Below are 20,932 nucleotides of genomic sequence, written 5' to 3' on the forward strand. Positions count from 1 at the left end.
ATCAAATAGTGACGTTTATTTTCCTTCCTAGAAATATGCTGTTTTTGGTCTGATTGGATTAATGAGGACAATCCCACTACTGGCACTAATGGTGGTGACTGGGAAAGATTTGATGGGGTGTGTAGTGCCCCTGAAAACATCGAGTGCAGGTCAGCTGAGGAGCCCCATCTCAGCTGGGATCAGCTTGGCCAGAACGTGCTGTGTGATACATCTTCCGGACTCATCTGCAGAAATGAAGACCAGTTTGGAAATGGACCATTTGGCCTCTGTTATGACTATGAAATCCGGGTCAATTGCTGTCTACCCATGGACCAATGCCCACCAAGCACCACGACACCATCAAGTCCAACAACGACAGTGACAACCACCACTCCAACCACCACAACCACCACCGAGACTCCCACCACCACCACCGAGGTCCCCACTACCACCGAGACTCCCACCACCACCGAGGTCCCCACCACCACCGAGACTCCCACCACCACCGAGGTCCCCACCACCACCGAGACCACCATCACCACCACTGAGGTCCCCACTACCACCACTGAGACTCCCACTCCAACAATTATAATCACCTCCACCACCAAGGTCCCCACCACCACCGAGGTCCCCACCACTACTGAGGTCCCCACCACCACCACTGAGGCCCCACCCACTCCAACCACGACCACCATCACAGAGACTCCAACCCCTACACCCTGTGAGCCTGTCTGTAACTGGACTGATTGGATTGATTCGGGAAAGCCAGACTTCAACAAACCAGGTGGTGACTTTGAACCAGTTAAAGATATTTGCCAGGATGAAGGCTGGGTAACCAACGTCACATGCAGAGCCAGCATGTATCCAGACAAGACACTGGAAGAACTGGGACAAGTTGTAGTGTGTGATGTTTCAGAGGGATTGGTGTGTAAAAATGAAGATCAGAAACCAGGAGGAACGATCCCTATGCCTTTCTGTCTCAATTACGAAATCAAGGTTTATTGCTGTAAGCCTCCGGTCCACTGTATCACAACAGTGTCCACAACTGGCACAACAACCACCCCAGAGACACCCACGCCCACGATCGTCACCAGCACCATAGAGACTGCAACTCCACCATTTTCTACCATTACCCCCCCAGAGACTCCACCACCTTCTACCACCACCACCACCACCACTGAGACTCCAACACCAACACCTTCACCAACTACCACAACAACCGAAACTCCAATACCTACACCTACAACTACCACCACTGAGACCCCAACACCTACACCTACAACCACCACCACAGAGACTCCTACTCCAACACCTTTACCCACTACCACTTCTCCAGAGACTCCACCACCCTCTACCAGCACCACCACTGAGATTCCAACACCAACACCTTCACCAACTACCACAACAACCGAAACTCCAACATCTACACCTACAACCACTACCACTGAAACACCAACACCTACACCTACCACCCCAGAGATCCCACCCCTCCTCCCCCACCACCACCATCACCACCACCACCCCTGAGACCCCTCCACCCTCCACAACTACCACCCCTCTTCCAGAGACCCCACCACCCTCCCCCCACCACCATCACCACCACCACCACCCCTGAGACCCCTCCACCCGCCACAACTACCACCCCTCCTCCAGAGACCCAACCCCCCCCCCCACCACCCACCACCACCACCACCACCACCCCTAGACCCCTCCACCCCACACCCACCCCTCCTCCAGAGCCCCCACCACCCTCCTCCCCCACCACCACCACCACCACCACCACCACCCCTGAGACCCCTCCACCCGCCACAACTACCACCCCTCCTCCAGAGACCCCAACACCCTCCTCCCCACCACCACCACCACCACCACCACCCCTGAGACCCCTCCACCCTCCACAACTACCACCCCTCCTCCAGAGACCTCACCACCCTCCTCCCCCACCACCACCACCACCACCACCACCCCTGAGACCCCTCCACCCGCCACAACTACCACCCCTCCTCCAGAGACCCCAACACCCTCCTCCCCCACCACCACCACCACCACCCCCCCTGAGACCCCTCCACCCTCCTTTCCACCCCTCCTCCAGGGTCCCCCTCCCCACCACCACCACCACCACCCCCCCTGAGACCCCTCCCCCCCCACCCCCCCCTTCAGGCCCCCACCCCTCCTCCCCACCACCATCCCCACCCCACCACCCCCTGAGACCCCTCCACCCGCCACACTACCCCCCTCCAGGGGCCCCCTCCTCCCCCCCCCACCCCACCACCACCCCTGAGACCCCTCCACCCTTCCAACTCCCCCCTCCTCCAGGCCTCCCCCCTCCTCCCCACCACCACCCCACCACCCCACCACCCCGGAACCCCTCCACCCCCAACTCCCCTCCTCCAGAACCCCCCCCCCACCCCACCACCACCACCACCCCTGAGACCCCTCCACCCCTCCCCCCCCTCCTCCAGAGACCCCAACCCCCCCCCCCCCCACCACCACCACCACCACCACCACCCCTGAGACCCCTCCACCCGCCACAACTACCACCCCTCCTCCAGAGACCCCAACACCCTCCTCCCCACCACCATCACCACCACCCCCCTGGGCCCCCTACCCGCCCAACACCACCCCTCCTCCAGGCAACCCCCCCCCCCACCACCACCACCACCACCCCCCCCTCCACCCCCCCCCACCCTCCTCCAGGCCCCAAACCCTCCTCCCCCCACCCATCCGGACACCCTGTTCACCGTCAACCACTAAAGGCTCCAACTCCGACTGTTCTGTTCAGGCTCCAACCCCATTTTTATCCACAACCAAAGGACAAAGCAACCTCACGTTCCATCTCCTCGGCCACCCCAAGACACCATCCACGCTTGTAAGGACTCCACACCATCCCTAAACGGGACTCCAACTCCCCAACAACCGGTGGGGTCCTCGGCCTTTTTCTTTTCCCTGTCTCAATCTTAAAATTTACTGCTAAGTATTATATCTGCCATTCCTATCATCATGACTTCATTTCCCATTCCAGGTAAAAATGAGCCACAAAGGAAAGAAGACTGTCCTTTAGTTCTTCTAGGATAAATAATCCTATTTTTCACTTAATAGAGAAAAAAAAATTGTAACACAAAAGCCCTGGGATTCCTGATAGTTGAGGGCATCATATTTCCCAGATCACCATTTCTGTCTCACTGCTTTTAAGTGAGATTCACTACCTATCAAAGTATTAAAGTTGAGTAGGTGTTGGTGATGTTCAGGAGAGATTTAGTTTGAGAGAAAAATGATTTGGTGGGCACCTGAGAACTTCCTTCCAAAACTGAAAGGGTTGTCCTGTGGAAGAGCGATCGACTCAATTTTGTTTGACCCTTGAAGGAAGAATCAGGAGCAAGGTGGGGTGGGGGATACAGCCTCAAACGAACGTTTAATTTTGATATAAGGAAGAACTTCCTAACAATTAGAGTTAGTAAAACAAGCTGCTTCAAAAGGAGATGAGCTCTTCTTCATTGATGGTCTTTTAGTAGAGGCTGGATGGCCAAGTGTTAGGAAGTTGGGAAGGAGAATCCTGGGAGTATGAGGCTCTCATGAAGTCTTCTGTTTGGGGATGCTATGTTTTGTAACTTGACTTCTTTCAAAGGCCATCCTACTTTTGTCTTATCCCTTCTCTGGCCACTGGATTCTTTCCTTCCTTTGCCAAGTCTCATCCTCAAAACTTTCTGAGAACAAAGGAAAGCTATTTATTCTTTACTAGTTTCTGAACTTCCCTTCAAGTGAATTCCTTTATTATGACAAAAAATTCTAGGTTTATAGAACTTAGAGAAGGGTGACACCATAAAAACTCAAACCCTCAACCTTTAAAAAGGGGCAAGCCCTCTCCTTTAAAATACCCCAGAGAAAAATAAATTAAAGGGCTCAAGATGCTTTGGCTATTTATTTGTCCAAGCTCACACCTCTATTAAGTAGAAGAGTCAAGATTTCAAGCCGAAATTCCAAATCCTTAGCTCATTCCCTAGATCCAAAAGCCTATACCCCAAGCATCCCCCACTAATTGAGAGATCATCACATGAGGTGCTCTATTCTTCCCCAATGGGAGCAGAGTTGGGACAGTTGCATCATAACACAGTGGCTATCAAAGGAAACTTTCTTGAAACATGGGATATGTTTGTATTGGGAAGGTAACTGAAAAGGTGTCCATCTCTTCTCCCTGGGGCCATTCGGGACCCGGGGCTCTCTTTAGCACATCCCTGCTGCAATCTCTGGATCCAAATCCCAGGTGGCCCAGAGAAATTTGGGGACCTCGGGTGGTTTGGGGAGGGTACTTAGGGCCCCTAGCATTGGAGAATGGCGGCTTTGAAAGCCTTTGCCCCTCTCTGTCCTGAGCCCCGCAAAACTCCAGCTGGTAATGTGTGTATATGAAGGGAGATCAACACAGGCAGACCCAAGATCATGCTCTCTACATGATGCCAGGATGGGGCACGCCTGGGCTGATTGGAGGAAATTGCAGAGCTGAAAACCTTCAGTTCATTTCCTGATGCTTCCCAGCTCCTGGTCGGATTCAGAGCCAGCCCAACTCTGTTCTACCTTGGTCTGACTTTAGCAGGTGGAATTAATGAATGCCCTCTCAACCCTCTGTTTCTAGGCACAAGTCCCAGCACTCCAGTGGTAGCAGAGCCCACCACGACCACAAGTGAGACCCCATCTCCTTCTACTTCCACTGCCACGCCCACCTCTCCCAAGATCACGACACCCACCCGGCCTGTCCCCAGCACTCCCAGCGTGAGCGTCCCCATCACAGTTCGCACCACCCCCACCCCCACCCCCACCATTGGGCTCTCCACCAACTCCACCTCGAGCCCACTCACATCTCCCACCTGGAGCATCAGTACCGGCACCAGCATGTCAACGGCCACCCAGATAACCTGCTGTATCTTGAATGACACCTATTATGGACCAGGTAAGATGCAATGACAGCGGATTCATTCCCCAAGGCTTCTTGGGAGGATGCTGGGTGTTGCTTGGTAACCAGTTTGGTGTCTGTGCAGCCTTGACCCTGGTAGCTCACCCCAAGAGCCAGCCCCTATGGTGGGGGTGGGGAACTGCTCTGGTACAGTACGGTGACTTTGCCCACCTGTATATTGGGCATGTCCACTACATCACTTAACATGGTCACTGGAGAGGATTCTCTTCCTTGGCAGGTGACGTAGTGTACAATGGCACACATGGAGACTACTGCTATTTTGTCAACTGCTCCCTGGACTGCAAGTTTGAAATCTTCAACTGGTCCTGCCCTTCAACACCCCAGCCCACACAGAGCCCCACGCCAACCCGCCCAACAACCCCATCGAAGCCGACAACACCGAAGCCGCCAATACCGGAACCGACAACACCGAAGCCGCCAATACCAGAACCGACAACCCCGAAGCCACCAATACCGGAACTGACAACACCCTCTTCGGGCTGTCCCGACTTTGTGCCACCACGGCAGGTCTGTGGCTGCCCATGCTAAGGACAAGGCCATTTGCCCACACCACTCACTGGTCCCTGCCCCTGAAAGTGTCCCTGGGGACTTGGCATCTCCATATCCAAAGATGAAGCCCCTCCTTTGCCAACTGCCCTAAGTCCCGATTCCTCTGGGCATGGGAATAGATTTGCACTCTCCCAGTTCCTTCATGAGCGAGTTCAACTCATCTCTTCCTCTGGGCCTCAGTTTGCCCATCTGTAACGCAAAGAAGTAGAACTAGTAAGATCTATATCTGTGAGATTAAGGGATTGATGGCTTTTACATTTTTTTTTTACAAGAGTGCTCAGGTATAGCCTGTGACCAAGTCACTTCCAAGCTAACTGGCCCAGAAAAGGCTCAAGCTCAGTAGTCAGATTCATTTACTCAGTGAAAGAGACTTGTGGCTCCATTGTATGGAAAGGATCCCTGCCCCTCCTTCCCTCAGACTATGGGGTGTCCACAGTGCTGTGTCTCGTACCCAAGGGCATTTTGATTTTCTATCACGTGTGGGGCTTCTGGGTCCAGAGCTCTGGGCCACCAGGCCTGGCTGTACTGCCTGGAGTTCACAGCCTGGTGCTGGGCGATCACTGCTAACAAGCACAGGAAGACCATAGTTGTCTTACCACATCCCTAAGGATTAGTGGTACTAGTTATTAGTATTGTTAGTGCCATTTGGCAGGTGGGAAAATGAAGGGCCGAAAGGGCCTGGACTCCGGCTCAGTACTGTTCTCGTGGTCAGGGCCGTTTCTTCCATGTCGTATGAGGTGCCCAGAGAGGAGAAGGGATCATTTTCTAAGTCTCGTGGAGTGTCAGGGACAGAACTAGGCTGGTGGCAGCTATAGCTTAGCTGATCTTTTCTTTCCTTGCCACTCCTGTGGTCGTAGGAGAACGAGACCTGGTGGCTGTGTAACTGCACCATGGCCGTGTGCAAGCATGACAACACAGTGGAGATTTTTGAGAAGGTGTGCGACCCACCCCCCAAGCCGGTGTGCAGCAACGGCCTCAACCCCGTGTGGGTCCTGGACCCCGATGGCTGCTGTGGCCACTGGGAGTGTGACTGTAAGTACCAGCCCCTTCCTGCATCCACTGTCCCCTCTGCTTCTTCGGGGGGGGGGGGCTTTCACCTCTTGTGACCCAGAAGGGAGTGATGGGGGCTGCTGCAGGGCAGGGAGAGTCTCATTCAATTCAGCAGCCATTGACAAGGAGTGTCGGGAACTGTCCACAGTGCTGGACTAAAAGAAAGAGAACGAAATCTCGAGGGCCCGCAGGAACTTAGGTGACCGGGGAGCTCCTTTGGGAAATTTGGGCACCGGAATTCTCAGGACAGAGGCCTAAGCCAGTCACCTCGTATGCAAATGTTGCCTAATGCCTCCTCTCCAAGGGGGATTTGGGGCTCCCCCAGGGCCCAGCTCAGGGCAAGTGCTGCTCTTCCAGGTTACTGTACCGGCTGGGGAGACCCCCACTACACCACCTTTGACGGGCTGTACTACAGCTACCAGGGAAACTGCACCTATGTGCTTGTGGAAGAGATCTCTCCCACCGTGGACAATTTTGGCATTTACATCGACAACTACCACTGTGACGTCAATGACAAGGTGTCCTGCCCACGCACCCTCATCGTGAGGCACGAGACCCAGGAGGTTCTCATCAAGACCATCAACATGGCCCCCATGAAGGTCCAGGTGCGCTGTCGAACAGCTCAGCTTGCCCACAGGGCACCGCCCAAAGCATGGGGTGGGGGGGGGACCGGCTCCACTGAGCAAGAGATTCTCAATCGATCAGCAAACATTTAGCAGGGACTTAGCACGTGCCAGGCATTGTGCCGAGTGTCAGGGATGCTTAGAGAGAAGGAACCTAAGCCCTGTCCTTGAGGACTTACATTTTACTGGGGAAGAAAACATACAATAACTAGATATACACGAGATCCACAGCAGCACATCCACATAAGGTCCACACAAAGGAATACACACACAAGGGCCACAACAGCACATCCACACAAGATCCACACATAGCACTTAGACACAAGATCCACATGAAACTATATATACAAGATTCACACAGAGTGGATACAAAGTGTCCTAGGGGAGCGAAGGCACTAAGCTATGGGGATGGCGGCACAGGACGGGGATTTTGAGCTGAGTCCCAAAGGAATTCGGGGTTCTAAGAAGGGGAGGTGTCCCACCCGCCTCCTGCCCCCTGCCCCCAGCTGCTCAGGGAGCTCAGCCCCCGGATTGACCCCTCTCTGTGCTGCAGGTGCTGGTGAACAAGCAGGCCGTAGCACTGCCTTATCGGAAGTACGGCCTCGAGGTCTATGAGGCCGGCATTAATTACGTGGTGGAAATCCGGGAGCTCGGCGTCCTGGTGTCCTACAACGGCCTTTCCTTTTCCATCAAGATGCCTTACAACAAATTTGGCAACAACACCAAAGGCCAGTGTGGTAAGGAATCTGTCCTGAGCCTCGGGAGCCCCGGGGAGGAAGGGGCTGTTGGGGAGGACTGGGTTCCTCCTCCCTGGGGGCTCTCAGTAGGGCTGAACCTCTGCGGTCTCTCCCAGCCCCAAGAGTGCAGTCTGGGTCTATGTGTGTGTACGTGTGCACTTGTGCTCACGTGTGTGTGTATGTATGTGTGTGTGAGTGTGTGTACATGTACACTTGTGCTCACGTGTGTGTGTGTGTGAATGTGTGTGAGTGTGTGTGTGTGTGTGAGAGAGAGAGATTACTCTTGCTTTCTACCTCCAAGGTCTCGGGTCAGCCTCCATCCCTGCCCGGCCTTTGGTGCGAACCTGTTGGGATTCTGTGGGGAGGCAGGCTCAGGGACAAATACCCCCCAGTGGAGACTTGACCCAGCTTGTCTCTTGCCCAGTGGACACCCCAGACCCCAGGGCTCTGCCCCGTGCCCCAGGAGCCGCTCCACATCCCGCTGCCTCCAAGTGGTCCCCGCCAGAGTATCTGCTCTTAGAACCCGAAACATCCCCCTTGCTTTGGTCCCTTTTCACGGGAGCCTTCCAGGCTGAAGGGGATTTGTCCAATGAGGGTCGTGCACTGGGGCCAGGGGAGAGCAGAACATCCTATGAGCGCGCCCTTGGGAGGGCCTTGGTGGCCTGTGCCCAGTGGCTGCCTGGGCTGCCCTGCCCCCATCTGGGGGCTTGGCAGCCCCCGTGCTAGGTCTGGCCTCCTGGTCACTGGGTCGGCCCCAAAGTCCAGGCTGTGGCCTTGTTTCTGGCAGGGGAGCCACCCTCCTTCCCATAGACCTGTGCAGACTTTCGCTGAGCAGAGCCTCGGGATGGGCAGGCCTCGGGCTCTGGGCCCCAGGGGACCCCCAAAGGGCCAGTAGGCGGCTGGGTGGCCGCTGGCCACCCGGGGAGGAGCTGCTGGCCCTGGGCCCTGGCTCCCGAGTCCTGAAGGACCTTCCTCTCTCCCAGGCACCTGTACCAACACCACAGCCGATGACTGCATGCTGCCCAGTGGAGAGGTCATCTCCAACTGCGAGATCATGGCCGACGAGTGGGTGGTCAATGACCCCTCGAAACCGCACTGCCCCCACTCCAGCTTCACGACCAAAGCTCCCTCCGTTACCAAGCCCGGTGTGGCGACCCCTCCCCCAGGCTGTAACCCCTCGCCTCTCTGCGAGCTCATCAAGGGCAGGTACCCTGACACCCCAACCCCATGACCCCCAGGGTTGGGGCTGAGCCCCTGCTGGGCCTGGCCCAGGAGCTGTCCCCCAAGGGCCCCGGCCTGGCTGTGGCACCTTCCTTCTGAGGGATGCCGGGCTCTCCGCTCTGCCCAACTACCATCCCTTGGCTTAGGGGATTCCAACGGCAGGAGCCATGGCAGCTGGTGGCCTTGCCCGGTCCCAGGAGAGCTCAGGGCCCTGGGCCACTTGGTGGAGGCCGAGAGCATTGGGGAGACTCGGAGTTAGGGGCAGGCTCCAAGACACCTCTGAAAAACCCAGTGGGCCAGAGGTCTGGAGCGGGGGGGAAAGACACCCCAAATTTGGCAGCTGAGGAGACAGAAGGGGGAACTTCCGGGGGGTCACATCCCCAGCGATTTTCCTGCCATGATTGGAGGTCGTTCAGCCTGGAAGCTGAGGGGGAGACTCTGGGAACGCAGGGAAGGTGGGCAGGGGAGCCTGCACTGACCAGATGGCTCAGTGGAAGAAAGGGCTTTCTGAAAACCAAGTAGGGAGTGAAGGGGTGAGCTCCTGCCAGAGAAATGTCCAAGTGTGGCAGCCATTCAGTCAGGTTGCTGGCAAAGGGCTAGCACAGGCCCGAACCCTCCCAGCTGCCCGGCAGCCACAGTGGGGGAAGAAGTCCCGGGCTCTCCCCTGTCAGATCTCCCTTCCCCCTCTCTGCCAGCATCACTTTCCCCCAGGTCCAGCTCATTCACCTGGGGTGTCCCCAGAGCCCTGGCATGATGTGCCTGGCAGTGCCAGTCTGGGGTGGGCACCTGTGCCCAGTGCCTGGAGGACCACACTTGGGCATGGCATCGGGGGTACTGGTGGATGTGCCTGAGGCAGAGCGGGCACATGACGAGCTGCCTCTGTTTCTCCCTCCAGCCTGTTTGCTGAGTGTCACCAATATGCCCCACCCCAGCACTACTACGATGCCTGCATCTTTGACAGCTGCTTCGTGCCTGACTCTGGCATGGAGTGTGCCAGCCTGCAGACCTACGCAGCCCTCTGCGCGCATGAGGGCATCTGCGTTAACTGGCGAGAGCACACCCACGGGATCTGCGGTGAGTAGGGCTACGGCTGCAGTCAGGGCTGAGCTCTGGGGCTCCTGCTGGGGCTCCCCCACTGGGGCTCCTGCTGAAGGTCCTCCTGGGACTCCCCCACTGGGGCTCCTGCTGAGGCTCTGCCATTGGGGCTCCCACGCTGGGACTCTTGCTGAGGGTCCTCTTGGGGCTCCCCCCCAGAGCCCCCGCTGGGGTTCCCCCACTAGAGTTCCCCCACTGGGGCTCCTGCTGAGGGTCCTCTTGGGGCTCCCCCCGCTGGGGCTCCTGCTGAGGGTCCTCTTGGGGCTCCCCCTCTGGGGGACCCAGCTTGTGCCAGCCCATCAGAGGCTGTCCCACTTTGGGACATCACTCTTACTGGGTTTGTTTCTGTCCCCAGAGGTGACATGTCCAGCCCACCGGGAGTACAAGGCTTGTGGGCCTGCCAAGGAGCCAACCTGCCAGTCCAGGTGAGGGGTCCCTCCTCGGCTCCATCTCCCTGCCCTCTGACCCTCCTTCCTTCCTTCTGGTACCGGTGCCAGCAGCTAGAGCTCGGCTCCCGGGCCCACCCGCCCGGGGCTGCCGGCTCTCTGCCTCCGTTGGCTCCCCAAAAGCCTCTCTGAAAGCTCTAACGACTCCATAGCCCGCCAAGCTGGTGCTTGTGGCCGGAGCTCTCAGGACGCTGCCCTGGAAGGCAGGAAGTCTGCAGAGAGATGGCCAAAGGCAGGGAGCCCGGTCTGACCTCTCTGTCCCTCTTCTTGCAGCCCGGATGAGCCCTTGGACAACCGGACCATGGAAGGCTGCTTCTGTCCTGAGGGCACCATCAACTTTGCCCCCGGCGTCGACGTCTGTGTGCAGACCTGTGGTAGGTCGGGCTGGCTTTCGAGGGGCAGGCTTGTGGGGGCCGCAGCCCTGAATGTCCGCGCTCCTATGACCTTTTTCTTTCTCCTCAGGCTGCGTGGGACCGGACAACGTGCCCAGAGAGGTCCGTCTGAACTCCGTGCCCTCGCTGCCCTTGTGCAAGGCTTGGGGTGTGGGCACAGTGGGGCAGCTGGGACCCCCAGAAGTCTGGGAAAGGCTGCAGAAACCGGAGTCTTTGGCCATGCTGGGGCATTGGCACTCAGTCTCTCGGGCAAACCCGGCATCTCGTCCTCTTAAAGGGGAAGAGATGTCTCTTTTCTGAGAGTGCCGAGCCCCACTGTCTCCCATGGCCTGGCACTAAGTTTTGGGGTCTGTGGGCAGAGGGAGCCCGCAGCCGGAGAGGGCGGGCCAGGAGTCTTCTGCTTCTTCCCTTCTCTCTGGTCAGAGGGGTCTTGGAGGCTGAGCTGGAGGTGGTTTTCCATCGAGGAGATCAAAGCTGGCTTTGATTTGGCTGGCAGGCTCAGGCCGGGCAACGGGGTCCCTTGCCCACAGATCAGTCAGCCGATTGGCAGGCTCTGTATCCCCAGGGAAGCGGGGGACCCTGCCAGGATCTCTCCTCACCCCCAGGTCCCCCCCTCACACCTTCCCCCTCTCTCCCCTCCTCTGCCTTTTTTGTCCTGCTAGTTTGGGGAGCGCTTCGAGTTTGACTGCAAGAACTGTATCTGCCTGGAGGGAGGCAGTGGCATTGTGTGCGAGGAGAAACTTTGTGCCCAGACGAAGCCTCAGGAGTGCCCAGAGGAGGGCACATACCTGGTCACTGAGGTGGACCCCAGTGACACCTGCTGCAATCGGACCTACTGCAGTAAGGGGGGCCAGGCCGGGTGGCTGAGGTCCCTCCATGGGGTCCTGGGGACGGGCTCCACTTCCCCCTCCCCAGGGGAGCCCCCGATACAAAGTTTGTTCTACAAACCCACCTAGCCTTGTCCCCACTCTATAGAGAAGGATGCTGGGCTCACAGGTAAAAGGCTCTCAATTAGGACTTGAACCTGGCGCCTTCCTCTGGGGCTGCTGGTGGCACACCCATGTCCCCTGCTCTTGGACCCCCAGAAGCGCCTGGCTGAGCTGAGGGCCAGAGAGGAGAGGCCGTGAGCCCCACTCAGACCCAAACCTTGTGGTCCCCACTCTGTGCCCACCAGCTCCCTGATGTCGGGGACTTGTCCTGAGCCAGGCTGAGCCCGAGGCTCCCCTTAGGGCCAGCCCAGCCCTGTGGTTCTGCCGGGCAGAGGTCAGCAGCCCCAGGCCAGCTCCCTGCCCTTGCCCACCAGGACCGTGGCCTCCTTTGTCCTCACAGAGTGCAACACGAGCCTGTGCGGAACCAAGCTGCCCGTGTGTGAGCTGGGATTCGAGTTAAAGACCCAGATCGTCCCTGGCAAGTGCTGCCCCGTCCACACCTGCGGTAAGTCCCACTCTCCAGGACCTGGGGACCCCCCTCGGCTGCTTCGCTGCTGGGCTGTAGCAGCTGCCGGAGGCCAGGGGGTGGGCTCGGACTTCAGGGAAGGGCCAGGCGGGAGCTGGGGCACCTGGCCAGGGCACGTGGCGGGCCGGGGCCACCGTGGGGAGCTGCCCAATGACCCAAGGCTGCAGGGGGTGGCCCGATGACCCCTCTGCCTCCCATCTTGTAACAACTGGACTTTTGGGGTGTTTCCACACAACGCTCCCTGATACTTGTGGGCTGGGCTCCCTGCTGGTGACCTGGAGACAAAAGCCTGAGAGAGCTTGGCCCTGGGGAGGCCGGGGGAGGCAGAGGGGAGGTCCAGGCCAGATGCTCCAGACAGAGGCCTCCAGGCCAACGGCCCTCCCTGGTTTGGAGACAAGGGACCGGGAGCTGCCTGAGCCCCAATAGCCCTTCCCAGAACCTTGGGGCAGGTTCTTTCTAGGCCCGGTTGGGAGAAGTTCTTAGCTATGAGGAAGGGGATGGGGAGCCCAAGGGGGACAGAGGCCCAGAAGCCCTTGCTTCTGAAGGTGCCGAAGGCCTCTTTTCCTTCCTTCTTTCCAGAGGCCAAGGGCGTTTGTGTCCTGGATGGAGCTGAATACAAGGTGAGCTCTGCAGTTTCCCTGCACATGGATGGGGCAGGCCACCTGGGAGGGGAGCAGGGTGCAGGGGAGGGGGGCTGTGAGCTTAGCAGGAGAGGCCAGATCCCCTTGAGCCCCGGCCTTGGCTTGAATGGGCCAGGTGTGCTACCAGGTGGGGTACAGCTTCTGACCATGCCCCAGCCTCTGGATGGGCCCCGGATATTCTGCACCCCCAGCCACTCACATCTCTCTCTCTCTCTCTCTCTCTCTCTCTCTCTCTCTCTCTCTGTCTGAGTCTGTGTCTATCTCTATCTCTCTTTCTCTCTCCCTATCTCTGTCTCCCCCTCTCTGCCTCCCTCCCTCCCTGCCTCTCTCTTTCCTTCGCCCTCACAGCCTGGATCCCCAGTGCACTCCGATAAATGCCAGGAGTGTGTTTGCACGGAGAGGGTCAATTCCTCCACTCAGCTGAACATCATTTCCTGCAACCACGTGCCCTGCAACATCTCCTGCAAGCCTGTGAGTGCCAGCGGGGGGAGAGGGGGCTCACCTGCCATGTCCCGGGGCCCTTTCTTGGGGGAGCAGGCCTGGCCCTGTGCCTCTGCTTTCCCTGGGACCCATTTCTGTGCCGGGGCAATGCCTGCACTTAGAGGGGCCCGCGCCAGGCTTGGGGGCCACATCCCCATGCTCTGTGTTGGGCCTTTCCTAGGGCTTTGAACTTGTGAAGGTGCCAGGCCAGTGCTGTCCCAAGTGCGAGCAGACCCACTGTGTGATGCACCAGACCGGCAGCCTCATGCTTCTCAAGGTCGGTGTGGACGCCCTGGGACCCGTCATCGTGGGCTGGGGAAACGGGCGAGGAAAACTCTGAGGTCGAGGTGGACGCCGAGAGGCAAAGCTTGGGTCAGCTGGGATCTCTGCCCTGACCTCCTCCCTCCGCCCTCCCCTTCTGCCCGTACAGCCTGGCGAGATGAAGAAGGACCCCCAGAACAACTGCACCATCTACAGCTGCATGAAGCTCCAGGACCAGCTCATCTCGTCTGTCTCCGAGATCACTTGTCCTGACCTGGACTTGGGCTCCTGCCAGCCTGTGAGTGGCCCCTTTCCAGGGCTCCCTTTGGTGGGAGGGCAGGAGGAAGGCCCAGGGAGGCCACAAGAGCCTCGGCCCAGCTGGGGACACTCACAGGAGAAGCTGGTCTGGAGGAGCCAACCCTCCCTGCTCTGGAGGAGCCCCCCCTGAACCCGCTCAGAGTCTCGGAGGCCCTGGATCCAATCAGCTGCTGCCCCCAGAAATGGTCCCGGGGGCACCACCAGTCTCCGAGGCCCTTTCCGTGTTGGGAGGGCTCTGGGAGGCAGGACAACCCCCTGCTCCTGCCCTGTCCTCTAGGGTTGAGCAGAATGAGCCTCATCGTTCCTTTATGTGCTGTGGCTCCCATGTTCCCCCCATGGGTAAAAAGCCCCTGCCATCCTCTGACCACTTAAGGCACAAAAATGGGAACCCCCAGTTCTCTGGAGACTCACAGAGGGCTTCTCTCTTTCCCAGGGCACAATTAAGCTGATGGACAACGGCTGTTGTAAGACATGTGAGTACCAGCTCCTGTTTGTCTCAGGGAGCCCCCCCTGCCAGGCCGAGAGGGGCTCTTGATACCCCTCTATTCCGGAGCCACTTGGAGGAATTGTAGAGAAAGCGATCCAAGAGGGCCGGGACAGGAGAGGCCGGCACTCCATCTCCTTCCTCTAGGGGCCAAATGAGTCAGTCCCTCACCCTTGGAAGCGACCATCTCCTGTTTTATTCCTCCCTCCCTCCTCCTCCCCCTTTCCTTTCCTCCCCCGTCCTCCTTCTCTTTCTCCCCCCTCCCACAAACATTAAAGGAACTTCCGTGGGCCTGGGCTCCGCGTTGGGGGGATGCAGGGGCGCACTCTTTGGGCCAGGGGTTCGCTGGGGCCATTCAGAAGCAGGATCTGGATCTCGGCGCCCGGGAGAGGCCGGTGCTTGGGGAGGCTGGAGAAGCCGCTTCTGGCACATCCCACCTTTCTGAGTGCTCCTCTCTCCTCCCTCCTCCCCTTCCCCCAAGGCACGTACCGCAACGAGACCAGGGTGCCCTGCTCCACTGTGCCCAGCCGGGAGGTGATTTCCGTGGGGAAATGCAGGAAGGAGATGCTGATCAATCACTGCGCCGGAGCCTGTGGAACGTTTGCCAGGTCAGTGGAGGAACTGCGGATGGCGGGGGCGGGGGGGCAGCTGTTGGCAGCCCTCTGTGAGAGCCCCTTTGGTGGGCCAGGGCTGGAGGCAGCATTAGGACTCAGCTCCTGTCCTCTTCCCTCTCCCCGGGGGACGAGAGCCTGAGACTCTCCTTGGGATGGGGGAGGCTGGAGGGCTGGGAGGGCCCGGGAGACCTTGCTCTGTGGGGAAGAGGTGGCCAGGCCCACGAAGCTGGCCCGGAGAGGGGGCAACCAGTCCCCTGCCCCTGGTGGGAACGGAAATGGCAAGCCGGCCCTTAGCATCTTCCCCACCTTGGCATCTCCCCCCACCCCGTGTCCCCCCCAGGTACTCTGAAGAGGCGCAGAGCATGGACCACCGCTGCTCCTGCTGCAAGGAAGTGAGGACCAGCAGGAGGGTGGTGGACCTGGACTGTGTGGGAGGGGGCACACTGGCCCACGAGTTCACCTACATCGAGAGCTGCGAGTGCCAGGACACCGTCTGCGACATCCCCCTGACAAGGGGCAGGAAGGGCCCCCAGAGCCGCTCGCGCCGGGCCCTGCCGCGGCCCAGGAGCTGAGCGCTGCCCGCCCCGAGCCCTCGGGCTCTCTCGGCTGTCCCCTCCACTGCTCACAAGAGATATTTATTTTCTGTGGAGACTGATCTTGTCCAGCTCTTTTTACTCTTGAATAATAAAATTGTGCAGAGAGATGGCGTCGGGCTCTTTGTGTTGGGGTATCGGGGGCAGGGGCAGGGGCGGCGTGAGGAGCCCCTCTCCCCAGGGACAGGATGGCCCAGAGCCGCCTCGCCGAGGGCCCCAAGGCTTGGGGCCGGAATCCTGCCGGGCTGCGCTTGCCCTGGCTGGCCGTGGGCTCTGTGGCCCTGGCCTGCGCGATCGCTCTCCCGTGGCTCCCTAAGGAGGCACCCGTTAAGTGCCGGCCCTCGGCCCCTCCTGTTGGGAGAGAGGCAAAGATGCCAGTAGGAAGCAGCACCCCCCCGGGGCGTCCCTAAAACGGGCGGCCCAGACTGGCGGCGCTGCCCCTCTGGCCTGGCTGGGTGCGGGGCCGGGGGGGCTCTGGGCAAGGACTCGGTGCCATGCCCCGTGCCTGGTCCTCTGTGGTACTGGGCGCAGGCCGAGGTCGCTAGTGCCCCCCGCAGGACTGTGGGGAAGACGGGGCCGAGAGGCTGCGGGGGACTGGCCAACATCTGTCCCTTTCACCATGGGCCTCGGGCACAGGCTCCTGCAGGGACTCGGCCTCCGGCAGTGCCCCCTCTGTGCCAGGCTGCTCCCAGCTTTGAGGGGGTGCCCGCCTGTGCCCCCAGGGCATCTACAGGACTGCACAGGGGAGAAAAGATGGCAGGGCAAGGGGGGGGCACAGACCCTTCCGGACGCTCTCAGCTCCTGGTTTTTGTCTCTCTTACCCTTGGGGAGGAGCAAGCTCAGGGGGCGGCTCTGACCACTCTTTCCTTGGACCAGGATCTCGCGACCTCCAGGGCTTGGTCCCTGACGGCCGGAGGAGGAGCTTCCTACACAGACCCTCCGGTTGTTGCGGGCGGGACGGCCCCCCTTGGCCAGGCAGGCTTGGGGTGGCGAGGACAAATTCAGCTGCTGTGGAGGAGAGGAGACTCTTGTAGCCGTGGCACGGGCCTTGAAGGCCAAGAAAGATCATGGGGAGAGGAGGCTACATATGCTAGGGGCAGAGAGGAGAAGGGAGAGGGAGGGAGGGGAGGAAGGAGGGAGGGAGGGAAAGAGAAACAGAGACAGAGAGAGATATAAGAGAAAAAGTCCATCCATCACCTTGACTAGATTCCCATCAGGGCCGGGCAGGCCTGGTAGGCCAGGAGGAGGGTCGTTGGACTGGCCGTGATCCCAGCCCCCTCTGGCCCCCTCTGGCCCGGCCTCCTCATCTTCTCCACATGTGCCTCCAGACTCTTGCCTGGCCCCTGCTAACTGCTTCCCCACAAGGTCTTGCCCATCCCTGGTCCAGGAAAGGCCGTCAGAGGCTCCAGGCCCGGGGCCTGCGGGTGCTGGGAAGCCCCCCCGACTTCCGCTCTGAGCTGACCCCGGAGGGCCTGCCCAGCAGAGCCCTCGTCCGTGGGTATCCTGGCCGCGCCCGTGCCTTCTGCTTTCTAGCCTTCCTGGGGGCAAACGCCCATAAATCCCAAAGGCAAACAGTGCTGGGCCGGCCCTGGGAGTTGGGGCCAGCGGCTGCCAGGGTCCTGTTTGTCCTCCTGTGGAAAAGGGCCGGGCCAAGCAGCTGCAAGGAGCCGAAAGTGTCTGGGGCGTGTGCGTTGCAGGTTCCACCCCTGGCAGCCCGAGGGCTCGGACCCAGAGGGCCTGGGAAGTGGGGGCCGGGCTGTGGGAACACGGGGGCTTCAGGTTCCCCCCAAGAAAGAGCTGTTCCTTTTAGGCAAGGACTGGGTCAGTCATTGCCTCCCCTAGTGTGTCATCACCCCCCCCAACACTCCTGCCCCATTGGGAGTCCCAGAGCCTCGCTCCCTGCAGAGCATTTCCTGGCCACAGCCCGGGAGCCTCCAGGGCAGAGGGAGCAGCAGCTCCTCAAGCCCCCTGGGTCCCCGGCCGGAGCTGCCCCTTTCACTGCTGCCCATCTCAGAGTCAGTCCCGGCTTCCCGGGCCAGGCTGCAGTTACCGAGGGTACAGTCTATGAAGGGGGGCTGAGTGGTACCCCCAGTCCTAGCATCAGGCTCTGAATATAAAAGGGCTTAATTAATGCCTGGTGAAGAAAGAGCAAGTTGTCCCCCTACATCTGTCCCAGCAGCTCCTTGGATGACCTCTGCTCTGGAGCCCTGGTGCCGCAGGCGGCCTCCACTCTGGTGCCACAAATGGCCCCCGCTCCGGTGCCATGAGCAGCCCCCGCTCTATAGGGTCTGGGCTGTCACAGGACAGTCCCGACTGTCCATCGTCTGGTCTGGGCAGGGAAAAGACAAAGCAAGGCTGGGAGCAGGAAGGTGAGATCAGAAGCAGGGGAGAGGCGGCTCTGCAGGAGCAGTTGCTTATTTTCTGCAGGAGGGGAAGGCAGGGCTGGGGGGCTTGGAGGAGACTGACCCCCTGGGGAAAGTTCCCTGAGTGGGGCAGGGTCTCAGGACACGGGAGGAGCCACGTTCCTCATTGTGGCCCTGGGCTTGTGGGTGCCCCCGACCCTCCCTCTGCAGCATAAGCCAGGAGGAAGGTTTCACTGAGTGAGAGAGCCTGAGGGGGCTCCCACGGGGTCGGGGGGATACGGGGCTTCTGGTTTGGGTGGGTTTTGTCAGTCCCCCCGAGGCCTTCCTAGCAATAAGGGCAGCATCAGCTGGCGCGTTTTGGGTTTTTTGATGTGTTTTGGGTGTTTTGGGTTTGCAGAGCCCCTTCTGGTTCTCAGATTGGGCCTTGCCCTTATTGCCCCCCATCTTTTTAAACAACTGATTGATGTTAAGTGACTGGGCCAAGATCGCACTTCCAGCTTGGGGCAGGATTGGAACTCTGCACCGGACTCTGAGGGCCGACCCCTGGGTCTGCAGCCCCATGTCCGTATTTCCTCCTGACTCTGCACGCAGAGACCTCTCCTATGGGGAGAGATGAAGCCGGAAATGGCCTTTTTTATCGCAGGAAGGGGGTGGGCGCAGGGAGCCAGGGACCTGGGGTTTTCCCACGTCTAAATGTGCATGTGTGGAGCCACGAGCTCCGAGGCCGGGCTGAGCCGGCTCTTCCCCTGGCAGCCGGACCCGGCCTTTCCCCCTGCCGTTAAGCCTTCCTGGAATCCTGGCTCAGGGCTTAGTCACACAACAATGGGGATTAGGGCAGGGACCCAGCGACAAACACTCGGCCCCCTGGGAGTGCACAGGTGGCCTCTGGGAGGAGCTCCCAGGTGGGGGCCTGTCCCTTGTGATGATGATGAGGGCTTGTAACCCGCCCCCCCCCCTTTGGGCCCCCTGGCCTGGCAGGGAGCTGGGTGGAGGGTGGGGGGATCCTTGATACGAAAGGCCCCACCCGGGAGGGCCGCTCCCCCAGCACAGAACAGACAGGGACCCAGACCCAGGCCTTCGGAGCAGGTGGGCCCGGTCACTGAATCTGTGGCTCCATCCCAGGGGGTAGGTCTGGGGGCTGTACAGATTGAGGGGGTTTGGGGCTGCCAGGTCGGACACACCTGTCACCCAGGAAGGAGGGGGGGACCTGGAGAGGGAGGCCCCCTGAGCCCGGAAGGAACCTCAGAGGGGAAGGAGGAGGAGGAATAGGAAGCTCTGAGCCCCACAACAGGAAGTGGAGAGTCCGGGGCAGTCTTTGGCCAAGGAGACCAGGACCGTCAGGCTCCCACCACGTACTGGGCACTGTGCAAGGCGCCAGGGACACGCACAGGGCCCATGTGGTGGCCCCCGCTCTCACGAGGCTGGCACCCTGAGGAAGGGGAGGCCTGAGAGCTGGGAGTCCGGGTTGCGTGGGGGAGCCCCAGCGGGGGCTGCCTGGGAGCCGAACCTTTGGGAGATCTCATGGCTATTTGAATTCTCCTTCATATTGCCGCTGTTCGGTGAATGGAGACCCAGAAGGCAAGCCCCCGGCACCGACCCCTCTACCAGGAACACTTGGGGGCAGAGGAGCCGCCGTCTTTGGGGCAGTGACGCCCTTTGTCAGAAGCTGAGCCCCCCGGGGGTTGGCGCCTGAACCAGAAGAGTGCTCCCCCACCCTTTTTAGCAGAAGTGGGGGGCTGGATGTGCAGAAATGGAACCCCTTTTGATGTTGAACTGCGTTCATATTATAGCTAGTTTTGCCAAACTCTATTTTTCCTAATTTTCTTAAAAAAATCAAAAATGACTAGCAAGTTGTGCTCGGTAAATTTTCAGTTTCATGTGCAATCATTTCTTGTTGTACTACAAGGTTAAGGAAATGCTTGTTTTTTTTTCTCATAAATTAAAAAAAAAAGTTGCACAATGTGGAATGGTTGTCTGGGCCAGAGTTGGGAAGTTTGAGTGATTACAAAGTGATTACAAAGCAGTGCTTTTAAAAAAAGCAGAGCAGCTAAGAATTTCTTGATTTCTTTAACAGTCACTTTTCTTCCAACACTAAGAAATCAGCGAGAGAATATTCTATCAAGGACCTGATTCTCATGAAGATCGAGGACTTCGTTGCTGGTACAGAAATGATGTGGAAACAGCTGTTACACTTTAAAGCTCATGAGAGAGAAGAAGAAATTGTGCACAATGTGACACATGGCCCAGATCTGGGAAGGGCAGATTTTAATGGGTCCATAGAAAGCATGAAAATCCTACAGGGGAGGTCAGTTCAGGTAAGATGAAGAGCTGAAATCACGTTCTGAAGGTTCAAATAGAAACAGCTTTGAGAAGGAGGAAATAGGGGAGTTATCTATGATGAGTGTATGGAAAAGTGGTCAATTTAATTAAGCAAATGTTTATTAAGCACTTCCTTTGTGCAGAACAATTTCCTGAGTGACAAGAAGACCAAAACTTAAAAGCAAAACATTGCTCTTATGTCCTTTTGGCTCATGTTTGATTCTTCGTGACCCCATTCAGGGTTCCTTCTCCTGGTCATTTTATACACGAAGAAACGGAGGCGAACAGGATTAAATGCCATTCAGCCAGGAAGCGTCTGAGGTCAAATTTGAACTCAGGACGATGA

The 20,932-nt window shown here is 58.7% G+C and overlaps 1 protein-coding gene across 1 annotated transcript in view; it reads left to right on the forward strand.

The window, feature by feature from the left end:
• The window catches only part of MUC2 (mucin 2, oligomeric mucus/gel-forming), a 38,246-nt gene extending 22,243 nt beyond the window's left edge, over nucleotides 1-16,003 (forward strand). Inside the window, exons 30-50 of the mRNA XM_031943589.1 lie at nucleotides 32-1,469; nucleotides 1,810-2,072; nucleotides 4,607-4,921; nucleotides 5,163-5,452; nucleotides 6,352-6,526; nucleotides 6,902-7,149; nucleotides 7,721-7,904; nucleotides 8,888-9,110; nucleotides 10,021-10,199; nucleotides 10,576-10,645; nucleotides 10,940-11,040; nucleotides 11,129-11,160; nucleotides 11,721-11,898; nucleotides 12,388-12,492; nucleotides 13,093-13,133; nucleotides 13,503-13,625; nucleotides 13,816-13,911; nucleotides 14,065-14,193; nucleotides 14,647-14,686; nucleotides 15,179-15,305; nucleotides 15,652-16,003. Coding sequence (XP_031799449.1) covers nucleotides 32-1,469; nucleotides 1,810-2,072; nucleotides 4,607-4,921; nucleotides 5,163-5,452; nucleotides 6,352-6,526; nucleotides 6,902-7,149; nucleotides 7,721-7,904; nucleotides 8,888-9,110; nucleotides 10,021-10,199; nucleotides 10,576-10,645; nucleotides 10,940-11,040; nucleotides 11,129-11,160; nucleotides 11,721-11,898; nucleotides 12,388-12,492; nucleotides 13,093-13,133; nucleotides 13,503-13,625; nucleotides 13,816-13,911; nucleotides 14,065-14,193; nucleotides 14,647-14,686; nucleotides 15,179-15,305; nucleotides 15,652-15,883 — 4,589 coding nt within the window. The 3' untranslated portion in view covers nucleotides 15,884-16,003. The remainder of the gene's footprint in view (nucleotides 1-31; nucleotides 1,470-1,809; nucleotides 2,073-4,606; nucleotides 4,922-5,162; nucleotides 5,453-6,351; nucleotides 6,527-6,901; nucleotides 7,150-7,720; nucleotides 7,905-8,887; nucleotides 9,111-10,020; nucleotides 10,200-10,575; nucleotides 10,646-10,939; nucleotides 11,041-11,128; nucleotides 11,161-11,720; nucleotides 11,899-12,387; nucleotides 12,493-13,092; nucleotides 13,134-13,502; nucleotides 13,626-13,815; nucleotides 13,912-14,064; nucleotides 14,194-14,646; nucleotides 14,687-15,178; nucleotides 15,306-15,651) is intronic.
• Nucleotides 16,004-20,932: the final 4,929 nt, after the last annotated feature.

Source organism: Sarcophilus harrisii, chromosome 6, assembly GCF_902635505.1.
Source record: "Sarcophilus harrisii chromosome 6, mSarHar1.11, whole genome shotgun sequence".
NCBI classification, from domain to species: domain Eukaryota; kingdom Metazoa; phylum Chordata; class Mammalia; order Dasyuromorphia; family Dasyuridae; genus Sarcophilus; species Sarcophilus harrisii.